The sequence below is a fragment of the Palaemon carinicauda genome, chromosome 5, assembly GCF_036898095.1.
Source record: "Palaemon carinicauda isolate YSFRI2023 chromosome 5, ASM3689809v2, whole genome shotgun sequence".
NCBI lineage: Eukaryota > Metazoa > Arthropoda > Malacostraca > Decapoda > Palaemonidae > Palaemon > Palaemon carinicauda.
In genome coordinates this window covers 156699939-156714628 of record NC_090729.1, presented here as the reverse complement: position 1 = coordinate 156714628, position 14690 = coordinate 156699939, and the positions used below count along the sequence as shown (strand labels likewise).

At 34.7% G+C, this 14690-nt stretch overlaps 1 protein-coding gene across 5 annotated transcripts in view; it reads right to left on the bottom strand.

The window, feature by feature from the left end:
• Positions 1-257: 257 nt before the first annotated feature.
• The window catches only part of LOC137641555 (uncharacterized), a 73364-nt gene continuing 58931 nt past the window's right edge, over positions 258-14690 (bottom strand). For 4 of the 5 annotated variants that reach the window (XM_068374227.1, XM_068374228.1, XM_068374231.1 and 1 more), the window contains 5 exons: positions 13556-13640; positions 12898-13091; positions 11693-11848; positions 8973-9026; positions 258-1464 (listed from right to left, as the gene is read on the bottom strand). In XM_068374227.1, coding sequence (XP_068230328.1) covers positions 1263-1464; positions 8973-9026; positions 11693-11848; positions 12898-13091; positions 13556-13640 — 691 coding nt within the window. In that variant the 3' untranslated portion in view covers positions 258-1262. The remainder of the gene's footprint in view (positions 1465-8972; positions 9027-11692; positions 11849-12897; positions 13092-13555; positions 13641-14690) is intronic. The other variant, XM_068374230.1, reaches the window with a different exon arrangement.

The following is a 14690-nucleotide window of genomic DNA, read 5'->3' as shown; positions in this document are numbered from 1 at the left end:
TATAGAAATGTAAAATTTCAAAGCATGGAATCTGTAATATTTTTCATTCAAAAGATATTCTCATTCAGATAATCTCGAAAATAACATGTTCATTCAGATGATCTCGACAATAACATGTTCATTCAGATGATCTCGACAATAACATGTTCATTCAGATGATCTCGACAATAACATGTTCATTCAGATGATCTCGACAATAACATGTTCATTCAGATAAAATCGAGGAATATTCCAACAGGATCTAAGTAAACATCCGATTTGTTCAATTTGACTTTATTTCGCCCAAATCCTTCTTTGGTAACCAAAGCAGGTTTTTAACAATACATTTAAGGGATATAATAGTCCGTATCTCGGATGCTCTGGAAAGAATAAAGCTACTTAAGATCTATTAATAACAATGTTGTATAGGATTAAAAGTGCTCTGGTAAAATGGAAGACATGTCACTCTAAGAACACACTAAATGCATAAAGAACCTCTAAAATGTATATCCACAAGAGCAGCATAGCGCACTACAACGAAGCTTCAGTCTCTCAGAAACACATTAGCATCATCTAATAGGCCCAGTGCCAACTAAGTCAATTGAAAAGGTGGTCGAGACATCAGTCAATCTCTTATAAAGTCTGTGTCGAAGACAAAAGATAAATAAGTTAAGAAAAATATCCAACATACTTCGTAAAATATGTTATCTAAATTGTCTCGTGAATAATTAAAGAAAGACGATCAATTGACATCCGACTGTGTAGTAAGTGAAAAAAAACTTTTAGATTGTTTTTTAGATAATCTAAATTTAGAATACAATAATACTATTGAATGATTATTATTCACTAAAATGAAATACTTTTGATAACCAAACTGCACAGAATAATGCCCCAGCTTTCAAACATTCATGTAATGAAATATGCAGATGAAGAGCAACGCCTATTTACTGTTCTTTGTGCCAAACCACACCTTATCAGTAAATGTCATCTGGAAACTTAAAACCATACTAGACAACACGTGCAAACAAAAACACTTCATCTGGTTATAACGTTAAAAACATTTCTAGATACCCAACATCAGCTCGATAACAAATAATGACTTGAAAGATTCGATTGTCAATAAAACAATAAGAAATACATTTCTTAATGATGAGAGACCAGATGGCGCAATCTTTCCTTTGTTTCTCCAGACGACGAGTTATTCAATTATTCTAGAAAATAACTTTCTCTCTTTCTCTTTGTCTTCATTCTTCTCCTTTAATTTCTATCGATGAAACGATCATCTAGTGTCTTCCATTCTGAAAGAGGTTGTGGTAGTTGAAACCGCCGCTGCTCCTTCTGATGTTGTGGTTGACGTGTGGGGGCGGCTGGTTGATGAAGCCGATGGCACTTCCACCAGGAGGCTGGACGTCAACTGGCTGAGCCTCAGCGGTGTTGGTGCCGTTGCTTGTGCCTGTGCGAGAGGCGATGTCGAAGGTGTTTCGCCTGTGAATGCAAAAAGAAAATATTCCAATCATCTTACTGACTTACTAAATCCTCTGGCACCAAAGGGATGCATAAGACCTCAATGAATTCCCGTCATATGCCTTTTTCCTGTGCCATCTCTGAGGTCAACCCAATTTTCAGATAATGTCCCTTCGCATTGTTATCAACCACGTTTCTCTTGGTCTACCATTTTTTCTCCTGGCTAGCGGCTTCTATTCAGGTACATCCTAGTCTAACTCATCTTTCCCTTTTAAGATATTCTCCATCTTGATCATAAGAAAATATTTTGATATTTTGGGCTAGAAACATAGTAAAGATCATTTTATAATGTTTCGCAGAGAAAATTATTAGAGAACACCACCTTACTATGTTGTCCTGAGAAAATAATTATTAATACCTTTTGAAAATTTAGCAGCTCTAATGAAGATTTTTTCATGAGAAATAAAATCTAATGAGATTACTTGATAATATACAAAGGAAAATAACAGGTCATCCGTTTAACAATATCTATTTTAAGCATAGTAGAATTTAACGTGACCATCTGAGTAGTGGAATGGAAGGAGATATCATCTAGGTTAATGTGGGTAAGGGTTAGGTTGGGTAGGGAATGTTGGCCGTTTGTCAGTGCGTATGGGCCAGGTAGTGAGAAAAGTGAAGAAGAGCGGAATGAGTTTTGGAATGAATTAACTAGGTGTGTAGAAGGACTGGGTAGAAGGAATTATGTAGTTGTCATGGGTGACTTAAATAGTAGAGTGGGCACTGGAGAGGTAGAAGGTGTCATTGGGAAGTATGGCGTACCAGGTGAAAATGAGAGTGGTGAGAGACTGGTAGATATGTGTGTTGAACAAGAGATGGTAATAAGTGCTAGCTTTTTCAAAAAGAAAGATAAAAACAAGTATACATGGGTAAGAGTGGCAAATGGAAGAGTAGTAGAAAGGGCATTAATGGATTATGTGTTGATAAATAAAAGAATGTTTGGAAGATTAAAAGACGTGCACGTGTTTAGGGGTATGGCTAACGGTATGTCTGATCATTTTTTGGTGGAAGGAAAATTAATTGTAGCAAAAGAGTGGGGGAATAGGGTAGGTGGATGTAAAAGGGAGCTAGTGAGGGTTGAAGAGCTAATAAAACCGGGGGTAAAAAGTAAATATCAGGAAAGGTTGAAAATGGCATATGACGAAGTGAGAGTAAGAGAAACTGGTAATTTAGAGGAGGAGTGGAAGTTAGTAAAAGAAAATTTTGTTGGGATTGCAAGTGATGTGTGTGGCAAGAAGGTTGTTGGAAGCAGCATGAGGAAGGGCAGTGAGAGGTGGAATGAAGGAGTGAAGGTAAAAGTGGAAGAGAAAAAGAGGGCCTTTGAAGAATGGCTGCAGAGTAATAGTATAGAGAAGTATGAAAAATATAGAGAGAAAAAGGTGGAAGTAAAGCGCAAGGTACGTGAGGCAAAGAGGGCAGCTGACCTGAGGTGGGGTCAGGGATTGGGTCAGTCATATGAAGAGAATAAGAAGAAGTTTTGGAAAGAAGTGAAGAGAGTAAGGAAGGCTGGCTCAAGAATTGAAGAGACAGTGAAAGATGGAAATGGAAGGTTGTTAAAAGGAGAGGAAGCAAGGAAAAGGTGGGCGGAATATTTGAAAGTTTACTGAATGTAGAGGATAATAGGGAGGCAGATATAATTGCTGTTGCAGGTGTTGAGGTGCCGGTGATGGGAGATGAGAATGAGAGAGAGATTACAATAGAGGAAGTGAGGAGAGCACTAGATGAAACAAGAGTAGGAAAAGCATCTGGTATGGATGGTGTGAGAGCTGAGATGTTGAAGGAAGGGGGTGTGACTACTTGAATGGTTGGTGAGATTGTTTAATATGTGTTTTGTGTTGTCAATGGTACCAGTAGATTGGGTCTGTGCATGTATTGTACCACTATATAAGGGTAAGGGAGATATGCATGCATGTTGTAATTCAAGAGACATTAGTTTGTTGAGTGTAGTTGGAAAAGTGTATGGTAGACTAATGATTAATAGGATTAAGGATAAAACAAGAATGCAATCTTAGAAGTACAGGGTGGTTTTAGAAGAGGTAGGGGTTGTATGAATTAGATTTTTACAGTTAGGCAGATATGCGAGAAATATCTAACAAAAGGTAAGGAGGTGTATGTTGCGTTTATGGATCTGGAGAAAGCGTATGATAGAGTTGATAGGGAAGCAATGTGGAATGTGATGAGGTTATATGGAGTTAGTGGAAGGTTGTTGCAAGCAGTGAAAAGTTTCTACAAAGGTAGTAAAGCATGTGTTAGAATAGAGTGATTGGTTTCTGGTGAGAGTGGGGCTGAGACAGGGATGTGTGATGTCGCCGTGGTTGTTTAACTTGTATGTTGATGGAGTGGTGAGAGAGGTGAATGCTCGAGTGCTTGGACGAGGATTAAAACTGGTAGACGAGAATGACCATGAATGGGAGGTAAATCAGTTGTTGTTTGCGGATGACACTGTACTGGTTGCACACACAGAAGAGAAGCTTGACCGACTAATGACAGAATTTGGAAGGGTGTGTGAGAGAAGGAAGTTGAGAGTTAATGTTGGTAAGAGTAAGGTTATGAGATGTATGAGAAGGGAAGGTGGTGCAAGGTTGAATGTCATGTTGAATGGAGAGTTACTTGAGGAGGTGGATCAGTCTAAGTACTTGGGGTCTGTTGTTGCAGCAAATGGTGGAGTGGAAGCAGATGTACGTCAGAGAGTGAATGAAGGTTGCAAAGTGATGGGGGCAGTTAAGGGAGTAGTAAAAAATAGAGGGTTGGGCATGAATGTAAAGAGAGATCTATATGAGAAAGTGATTGTACCAACTGTGATGTATGGATCGGAGTTGTGGGGAATGAAAGTGACAGAGAGACAGAAATTGAATGTGTTTGAGATGAAGTGTCTAAGGAGTATGGCTGGTGTATCTCGAGTAGATAGGGTTAGGAACGAAGTGGTTAGGGTGAGAACGGGGGTAAGAAATGAGTTAGCAACTAGAGCGGATATGAATGTGTTGAAGTGGTTTGGCCATGTTGAGAGAATGGAAAATGGCTGTCTGCTAAAGAAGGTGATGAATGCAAGAGTTGATGGGAGAAGTACAAGAGGAAGGCCAAGGTTTGGGTGGATGGATGGAGTGAAGAAAGCTCTGGGTGATAGGAGGATAGATGTGAGAGAGGCAAGAGAGCGTGCTAGAGATAGGAATGAATGGCGAGCGATTGTGACACAGTTCCGGTAGACCCTGCTGCTTCCTCCGGTGCCTTAGATGACCGCGGAGGTAGCAGCAGTAGGGGATTCAGCATTATGAAGCTTCATCTGTGGTGGATAACGGGGGAGGGTGGGCTGTGGCACCCTAGCAGTACCAGCTGAACTCAGTTGAGTCCCTTGTTAGGCTGGGAGGAACGTAGAGAGTAGAGTTCCCCTTTTTGTTTTGTTTAATTTGTTGATGTCGGCTACCCTTAAAATTGGGGGAAGTGCCTTGGTATATGTATGTATATATGTACATATATATATATATATATATATATATATATATATATATATATATATATATATATATATATATATATATATATTATATATATATATATATATATATATATATATATATATATATATATATATATACTTTAATAATGTCTTTAAGTGACTCCTAAATCCTAACTCGATAGAACGACCCGTGCGAATGTTCTCGAATAAAAAACTCTGTGAAGACAACTATGCCCGTAAAACCCATTTGCATTGAATATGTAATCAATATTATTATTATTATCAGTATTATTATTATCATTAGCTAAGCTACAACCCTAGTTGGAAAAGCAGGATGCAATAAGCCCGGAGGCTCCAACAGGGAAAATAGCCCAGTGAGGAAAGAAAAAAAATAGAATGTTTTAAGAAGAGTAACAATATTAGAATAAATATCTCCTATATAAACTAAAAAAACTTTAACAAAACAAGTGGAAGAGAAATAAGATAGAATAGTGTGCTCGAGTGTACCCTCAAGCAAGAGAATTCTAACCTAAGACAGTGGAAGACTATGGTACAGAGGCAATGGCACTACCCAAGAATAGAGAACAATGGTTTGATTTTGGAGTGTCCTTCACTGCTTACCTTAGCTAAAGTCTCTTTTACCCTTACCAAGAGGGAAGTGGCCACTGAACAATTAGGACAGTAACCCCTTGAGTGAAGAAGAATTGTTTGGTAATATGTGCTGTCAGGTGTATGAGGACAGAGGAGAATATGTAGAGAATAAGTCGGACTATTCAGTGAGCGTGTGTGTGTACGCAATGGGAAAATGAACCGTAACCAGGGAGAAGAATCCAACGTAGTACTATCTGGTCAGTCAAAAGACCCAATAACTCTCTATCAGTAGTATCTCAAAGGGTGGCTAGTGCCCTGGCCAACCTACTACCTAAATGGGGGCAAATGTATGTAGATTGCATTCAACTTTGATAAAAATGATTTGTGGATATCAAATAATGCAATCTCACTTTGTTCCACTTTCTTGGAAATTTTGTTGTGTGTGTATATGAGAGAGAGAGAGAGAGAGAGAGAGAGAGAGAGAGAGAGAGAGAGAGAGAGAGAGAGAGTGTGTTAGAAAAAAATTATAAGACGACTACTTTAAATGCAACCTTCAAAATAAAGGAGCTCACTTAATAAGTTCATTGAAATTTTAAACATTTGCATCTTAATGATATCCTTCACTTCAAAGCAATTACGTGACAAATCTTAAAAGGCTTTCGGAGACTTTCAGGTAAAAACAAATATCATTATGTTCAACAGACGATGCCATTTTTCACGCATTTCCGAGTCATCAGTTCAATCACAATATGACTTCATCGTGGAGTACAAATCAAACAATTAAATGAAGTTTATAAATGACTCTTGAAGATTTTCTCTTATATTCAATGGAATGACCCGAGCGAATGTTCTTGAATGATGGACTCTGTGAAGACAACTATGAATGTAAAACACATTTGCAATGAATGTGTAATCATTAATGCGTGCAAATGCATGTAGATGCATTCAACATTGTTAAAAATGGTTCGTGGATATAAAATAATGCAATCTCACTTAAATCCTCGTTCTTATAAATTTTGTTGAGGACTTAAGCTTGTGACCTTGAATTCAGATACAAACAACGCCATGACCCGAATTTTGGTTCGACTTCTGGACAATTACATCTTGAAAATTGTGGGAAATTCACGTCAAATAAATACAACAGAAAAAAAAAACTAAATTACAAAATTAAAATAGCTTAAAACAAAGCAGACTAAAGAAATAATGTGTGTTCATCAAACAAAAAAAAAAAAAAAAAAAAAAAAATTTGCTTTATCAGTTTAGAAAATAACTTTTGATAAAAAGTTCAAATAAAACTAGCGAGGATTCCCGAATGAGATAAGAGATAGGTAATCAACCCCAAGATTGAATTATGAATCCAGCTCGGATTGTGAAGGTACTAGCAGATCAAACTAGATTAAATATAAATGCTTGACTTCAAACCTACTTCTATTGGATACATCTTAATTCATTTCACATAAAATCACAGCTGTTCGGTCAACTTATAATCAAATTCAGCGTAGTACCTCAACTTCATTAAATCAACAAAATAATCTATATTCAAAATCTGACCAATTAATCTGGACATTAAAATCAAGCCTTTTTCCTATATTAAAACATAATCCAACACTAACGTGTAAACCAAGTCAAACCATGCTCATGAAACAAATTTTCAATAAAACCAGCCATAAAAGCAGACAAGTTTCCAACCCCTGCCTTTTCTATTCATAGTAATATCTAAACAGTGATAATTTTCTAGCTACAGACAACCTTTCGCTAAACGTCGCCTGTCATATGCAAAGACGTTGGCATAGACTCCATGTCAAGAAAGGAGACCTCGATGTCAGGTTGCCATAGAACTCCAAATCAAACAATCAAGGAGATTTGTTAAAGTAAAATTACACTGGTTTGTGTACATATCCATACCAGAAGCGTATTTTATATATTTAAAAATACCTTTAAAAAGATCATAGAATTTCCTGTTCATTTGTAAACTAGATTACTATGTTCAACCTTTTTAATAACACAGTGACAATTTCAATATATGTAGGCACAACAATGGTTGGATATTTCTTGATAATTTAAAGGCAAGCAACACAAAAAAATGTACACAAAGATTTAAAGCAAATGCTTATTTGCAGAGAGAGAGAGAGAGAGAGAGAGAGAGAGAGAGAGAGAGAGAGAGAGAGAGAGAGAGAGAGAGAGAGAGAGCATTGACAATAAATGCTTGATCGTTTGTTAGAAAGATTCTGTGAAGAATCAAATGTAATTTTTCAATTTCTTAGGCAACAACGACAATCACATGAAACAAACAGAACAGAAGCACGAAATTCACACAACACTGAAAGTGAAGCTATTTTGGATCACACGAAAAAGCCAAAAAGGTGGGTGTTTAGGGGCAGAGAGAGAGAGAGAGAGAGAGAGAGAGAGAGAGAGAGAGAGAGAGAGAGAGAGAGAGAGAGAGAGACTGTACAAAGTAAGAAATGCAGGTAAATTAAATAACCAAATGAAATTTACCTTACGCCATTTCTGGTGCTTTACGACAATGACAATATCATAATTGCATTAAGAAACATTATTAAGTCTTTGATTCATTGAAATATTATTTCTAAGCAGTAAAAATAATTTCGGGAATTTCCTCGTGTATTAGGCAGCTGTTCTTTATACTACTTTATATGCCTGCTGTAAGGCTGTTCTCTGACTTCAATCAATATTAGCCGGCGTGAGGATATATTGGTGCAATTATAGAAACCTTGCAAGGAAGCTAAAGGAAATAAAGGTTTTGATTTGATAGAATAGAGGAACCTTCATCTCCAGCCTTTTACGGGGCCATATCTGAGCAGATAAAATACCGACGACTTTTTTTTTCCTCAGTTTTATCATTAAGCCTTGAAGGCTCTTTTAATTTTATAAAAAACCATAGGTATCATTTGAGTAATGAAAAGTATTTATTAAAGACTTTTAAGCTCCAAACGTGACTTTAAAATTATATACCTTTATTACATAGGATTGACACTACAAAAATCCCCCACCCCCATTGAATGTAATGTATACTAGAAATAGACCCCAAAAGACACAATCACTGGTCTTCGGTGATCGTGATCTAGAGTTCTAGATCAAAATATGTCTTTTTGAAATCTCAGTCACGAGACTAGACATAGACACATCCCTTCGTCAACCAACTTCACTATGAAAAGGGGGAGTCACTTATCCCTCAACTTACATCCAAACTGTAGTCTGGCGCCATCACTAGGAGTTGTTAGACAAATTTCCATTCGACACAATATTATAGAATAAACTATGGGATTAAAGTAATAAAGCGACACTACTCTACAACACTGAAATACAGAAAACAAGCAATTGTGCTGGTGTGTCACTCAAAAGTGTGCAGTTGAGTCAAACAAGCCAAAGGTATCTACAAAAGCTTAACTCAAAATAACGAATTTACCGGTCTCTACTTGGTATTAAATTTCTCTTTGAGGGTATGTCGAAATTGTTGCGGCTGTGGGAATAAAATACAAATATAGTTGTTTTAAAGGTATTCAATTTGATTGTCTTAATTATCACAGTTACATATATAAATCAGGATGATGTACAGATACAAAATTAACTAACACAGAAATTCTATTAGAGATGTAACCGTTAGAATAAATCGGTTTCAGAAACGACAAATTTACTAACATCTCAAGTATTAAAAGAAGATAGGATTACTCCAATATTCGTGTATACATACGCATCTTTATTAATTACAATATACAGTAAAGTATATATATTACACCCATACAGAGGGACAAAACCCCTTTTCCTTTTACCTGCAGATTTGGCTAGCTTCCAGAAAAGCATAAATTTCCATTTATTTTCATTTCCAGCCTGATGGCTGGGTAGCAATGGGAACTTTAAATATCTTCCAGATAAGGAAGCTTATTGTTTCTGTGTGAGAATGTTTGAGTGACCTCCCTTGGAGCAGTAAATGAAGCTTTTTGTGGGGTTATATTGTTGCAAAGCAGCCAAGGCATTTACGGAATTGAAATTCTGGGCTTGTTAGGATTTTCAGAAGGAACCTCAAGTTTCCAACATTGAAAATATCGTAAGAAACCTACGTGGAAAGATGGCTAATGCACCATTTCTGAAGAGGAAAGATTCATTGAGCCCATATAGATTCCAACCATGAATAGTGTACCAGATGATGTCAGTTTGGTCACAACCTTTTCTCACAAAGACTGTTTAAGTTGACAACCCCTGAAGACGACCCGTGTAAAGAAATAGGCTTTGAAGTGCTTCCATGATTGGAAGTCAAGTTTGTTCCTAAAGTATCCTCAACGTCCAACCAGTTCACCAATGCTCCCGTACTTCAGTACAAAATGTATACGGTTACCTTTCATTGCAGCTATCTCCTTAACACCCTTAAGCAAAGTGTAGATCCTACAAGTCCCCATTAGTAAGCTGCTGCAGCTCCACAGCCTTGTAGAAGAATATTAAGTCAAAAGCTAATGGATTTCCTCTCCAAAGAGAATGGGTATATAATTCAGAAGAGAACCCTCAAGCTGTACCAGTAGAAACTATAAATAGCTTCTGTTTTTAGATCTCCTTATCTACTTGCTAAACTGACAGATAGTAGGTTACTTAACGTCACAAGTGCCAGAGGCACTGATGCTGATTTTAACAATCAAAAGGGTACTTCAGAATTACTTAACAATAAATAGGTTGAAGCAACAGACCATTTCCTTAAATCTTTGTTGGGAGCAGATGCAAAAAGCCTCAGTGTGATGGCCATTGGTTTTATGTGGGACAATAACAACTATTTCATTCTGCCCTGGAGACCAAGTTTCTAACACACCATAAGCAGTTAAGGTCAATTAGCCCAGTTATTCATGAATATACAGTACTGTATATACTTATGTATATATATGTACATATACATATACATATATATACATATATATATATATATATATATATATATGTATATATATATATATATATATATATATATATATATATATATATATATATATATATATATATATATATATATATATATATATATATACAGAGAGAGAGAGAGAGAGAGAGAGAGAGAGAGAGAGAGAGAGAGAGAGAGAGAGAGAGAGAGAGAGAGAGAGAGAGAGAGAGAGAGAGACCTATCAAAATAAGTGTGCGGTTCATGCAAATATGCATGCAATAGAATCTTGATTTTTGTGCTAAACTAACTAAAGCAGTTTACATAATTAACACAAAAAATAAGATTAACTAAACAGCAAAAACTGTACATGTCATTTTTAAGAGAACTTTGGGAAGATGTCCATGCATAGAACTCTCCAGTAAATTGAACTTTTATCATGCATGAATTACCTAAGACCACCTTTCCACCTTCACAATTTTAACGCCAAGTCGTAGCAATGCCATGAGAGATTTATAATTTCCAGACATACACGTCGTTCCAGACCTAGGAATTCGGGGCGGGTCGTGCCGATGTCAGGGCTGTTCACTACACTCGGTGTCAAACATCATCTTTACTTTCTAGTCAGCCTTCTCCATATTCATATGTCTTGTATATTTGGTTTTCCTTCAAGTCATTCAACAATTTATCTTTCCACCTGAACTTGGCCTTCCCATCCTTCTTCTGCCCTCCACCTCCATGTTTATAAGCCTTTTACAGACGTGTTCATCTTCTCTTCTCATGACATGGCCAAACCATTTCAGTCTTCTCTAATACATTAACTGTCCCCCTGATAAGTTTTACAGTCTATATCAAACAAGACGCATTGTACGGGCATTATAGATATATAATACAATAGTGATCATCATGGAAATTAAAATTTGGTACGCTGATAGACCATAACCCACCAAGATTTATTAGCCTTGGTGCATTGACACAAATCAGTGTAAATCATCGAGAAATGGGACCAATGCTTGAGAGTAGAACAACTCCAATATAGTTCTAGAATATCATAATCATTTATAACATAGAAAACTATAATCTACATCTATATCTATCCTATCTGAAGCCAGAATTCTAAGGGTATTCGGATACTCTTTTTATTCACTATTCTTCCACCAAGTTATAAGATTTCTGAATGCTCCTTACTTTCTCTAATTAATGTCACCAATATAATTTTACCTTACCATGGACCTTATGATTCAGAATAGCACCAATCCTATACCTACCGAATATAGCAAACGCAGCATGAGGGCATCAACACTTCTTCGGGCTCAATCTGGTTAGATCCCACAACCAGCATCCTCCTGTAGACATACTTCTGTCGGCAAAAAGTGCTCACATCACCAGTGTTGGGTATTCCAATGTTGCAAGGTTCGCCTTCCCTGCAATACGTGTGAAAGATAACACGAAGTTCTTCAAAGTAGAAAATGGTTGTTACAACTTTCTCCTTTTATAACTAAAGGGGCTGGACTGAAGGACTTTTTTCACGATGAGTTGAATTGCATAGGTGATTATAATAACTGAATGTTGAAAGAGCAAGGAATATAATGGTAAATGGCTTCATTAATTATTACCGATAGTAAATAACTTTGGAAAAATAATAAAGGTGATTTAAATCTACACGCGTTGTCAAAATCATTGGAAGATATCTCTAATGCGATAGTATTATTCGATAAAGAGTTAAATTACATTACACTTTAAATCTTAAGAAATTTTTTCTGCAATGTACCCAAAGAACTTTTGATGAGAAATGGTTTTAAATGTCATATTCACGAAAGAGTTGTAAAATGTTTTCTTTGAGAGCCAATCTTATTTTTTTAGCGTATCGTTTGTTAATTATTTGTTATTCATGTGCTTTAAACGAGAATTTCAGTTTTATTATCACTTCCCAGCTGTATTATTAACCAGTTTCAGACAAACAACTGAATAGTGAGCATACTTACAAGAAGTTTCGTCTCCCTTTTGGAAGATTAAATGTCTAAAAACTCTCTGAGAAAATATGCTAATATTCATGTTCTAATAATATTCTAATCTAATCCTTCATTACTTCTCTTATAGTTTATTTACTTCCTCATTTCTTTTCCCCACTGATCTATTTTCCCTGTTGGAACCCTTGGGCTTATAGCATCCTACTATTCAAATTAGGTGTGTAGCTTAGCAAGTGATAATAATAATAATAATAATAATAATAATAATAGTTTTGGTTATTCAACATCCACAGTTACTGTATATTCGTTGTATATCTAAAAAGTGCGAAAGATTCTGCATTTTTTAAATATACAACGTATATAACTGGGGATCTTCAATACCCAAGATTATTAGACACAGCATGGTGTTTTATTCAAGTTATAATAATAATAATAATAATAATAATAATAATAATAATAATAATAATAATAATAATAATAATAAACACTGGTCTCCCACTCACTTGTTGCACCTCTCGACTCGAAGGGCCTGTTTGACGCCCTCCTGGTTCACCACGAACACCCAATCGTTTTTGGGAGTCTTCGCCCTTTGAGGGAAGATCAACTCCTCCCGAGAGACGCAGGCTGGGGTCTCCCTAGGGCCGCCAAATCTGATGCTGGGTGTAAATCCGCTGGGGGGAGGAGGTGGAGTTAGCGACTGCAAAAAAGATGAAACGGGTAAAGAATTAGGACATATTCAAGGATATGACTACCATCGTTTCTGTGGATCCAATTTCGAATTTTATATTTATATATGCACACATTTATATATATATATATATATATATATATATATATATATATATATATATATATATATATATATATATATATATATATATATATATATATATATATATATATATATATATATATATATATATATATATATATTTTTTTTTTTTTTTAAATAATTTTAATATATTTCATGAAAAATAATTTTAATCACTCAAATAATAATAATTTCTGCAGTATAAAATACACATTTCCGTGCATATGATAGTAAATAGATAAAATCCACATTCACAAAAGGGAAATTTATATTAAGCTATCGAAAGGACCGTCTCCCTATTCGAAAAAATAGGAGAGTAGACTAGAAACGAACTTGAAATAGTCCCTTACATCATTCAGAATGACGCTGAGTCCAGGATCGCTGATAATCTCGTTGACGCTTCTTGTTCTGGCCAGCAATTGATTCACCAGTCCTCTGCCGGAAGAATTATCTTTAAAACTAAGTTATAATAATCAAAATTTTCACCATAGATTTATTGAGGATGAGAAGCAAATAATAATCCTTTTCCAAGGTGAGATATAGACTGCGGAGGATATTAAAACTATGAGAAAACACCGAGTCTTGCAGAAAGGCCTATTCTGTGGGTCTTCAAAATACATAATGACTGCAAATGGCAACAAACCTATTACGTTTAATGTCATGAGGAGCGAGTCCTATATCGATTAAGAGTTACTCAATTAGTAAGTAAATATTTAACTCCTTATTTATTACTTAAAGAAATAGGTAAGGAAAAGGTCTGTTAAAAATTAGGAATATTATAAATTTAAACCTTAAGTTGACTCGGTTTACAGTTATAAATATGCATGCAAGTGTATATATATATATATATATATATATATATATATATATATATATATATATATATATATATATAAATATATATTTATATACATATATATATATATATATATATATATATGTATATATATCTATATATATATATATATATATATATATATATATATATATATATATATATATATATATATATATATATATCTGAGTGAGTATGTGTGTTTATATAACATAAATACTCTCTCTCTCTCTCTCTCTCTCTCTCTCTCTCTCTCTCTCTCTCTCTCTCTCTCTCTATATATATATATATATATATATATATATATTTATATATATATATATATATATATATATATATATATATATATATATATATATGTATATATATAGTTATATTTATACATATATATAATCGCACGCATATATATACTGTATATATATGTATATATATATACATATATATAATCACACGCATATATATATATATATATATATATATATATATATATATATATATATATATATATATATATAAACACACGCATATATATATAAATGTATATATATATATATATATATATATATATATATATATATATATATATATATATATAAACACACGCATATATATACATATATATATATATATATATATATATATATATATAT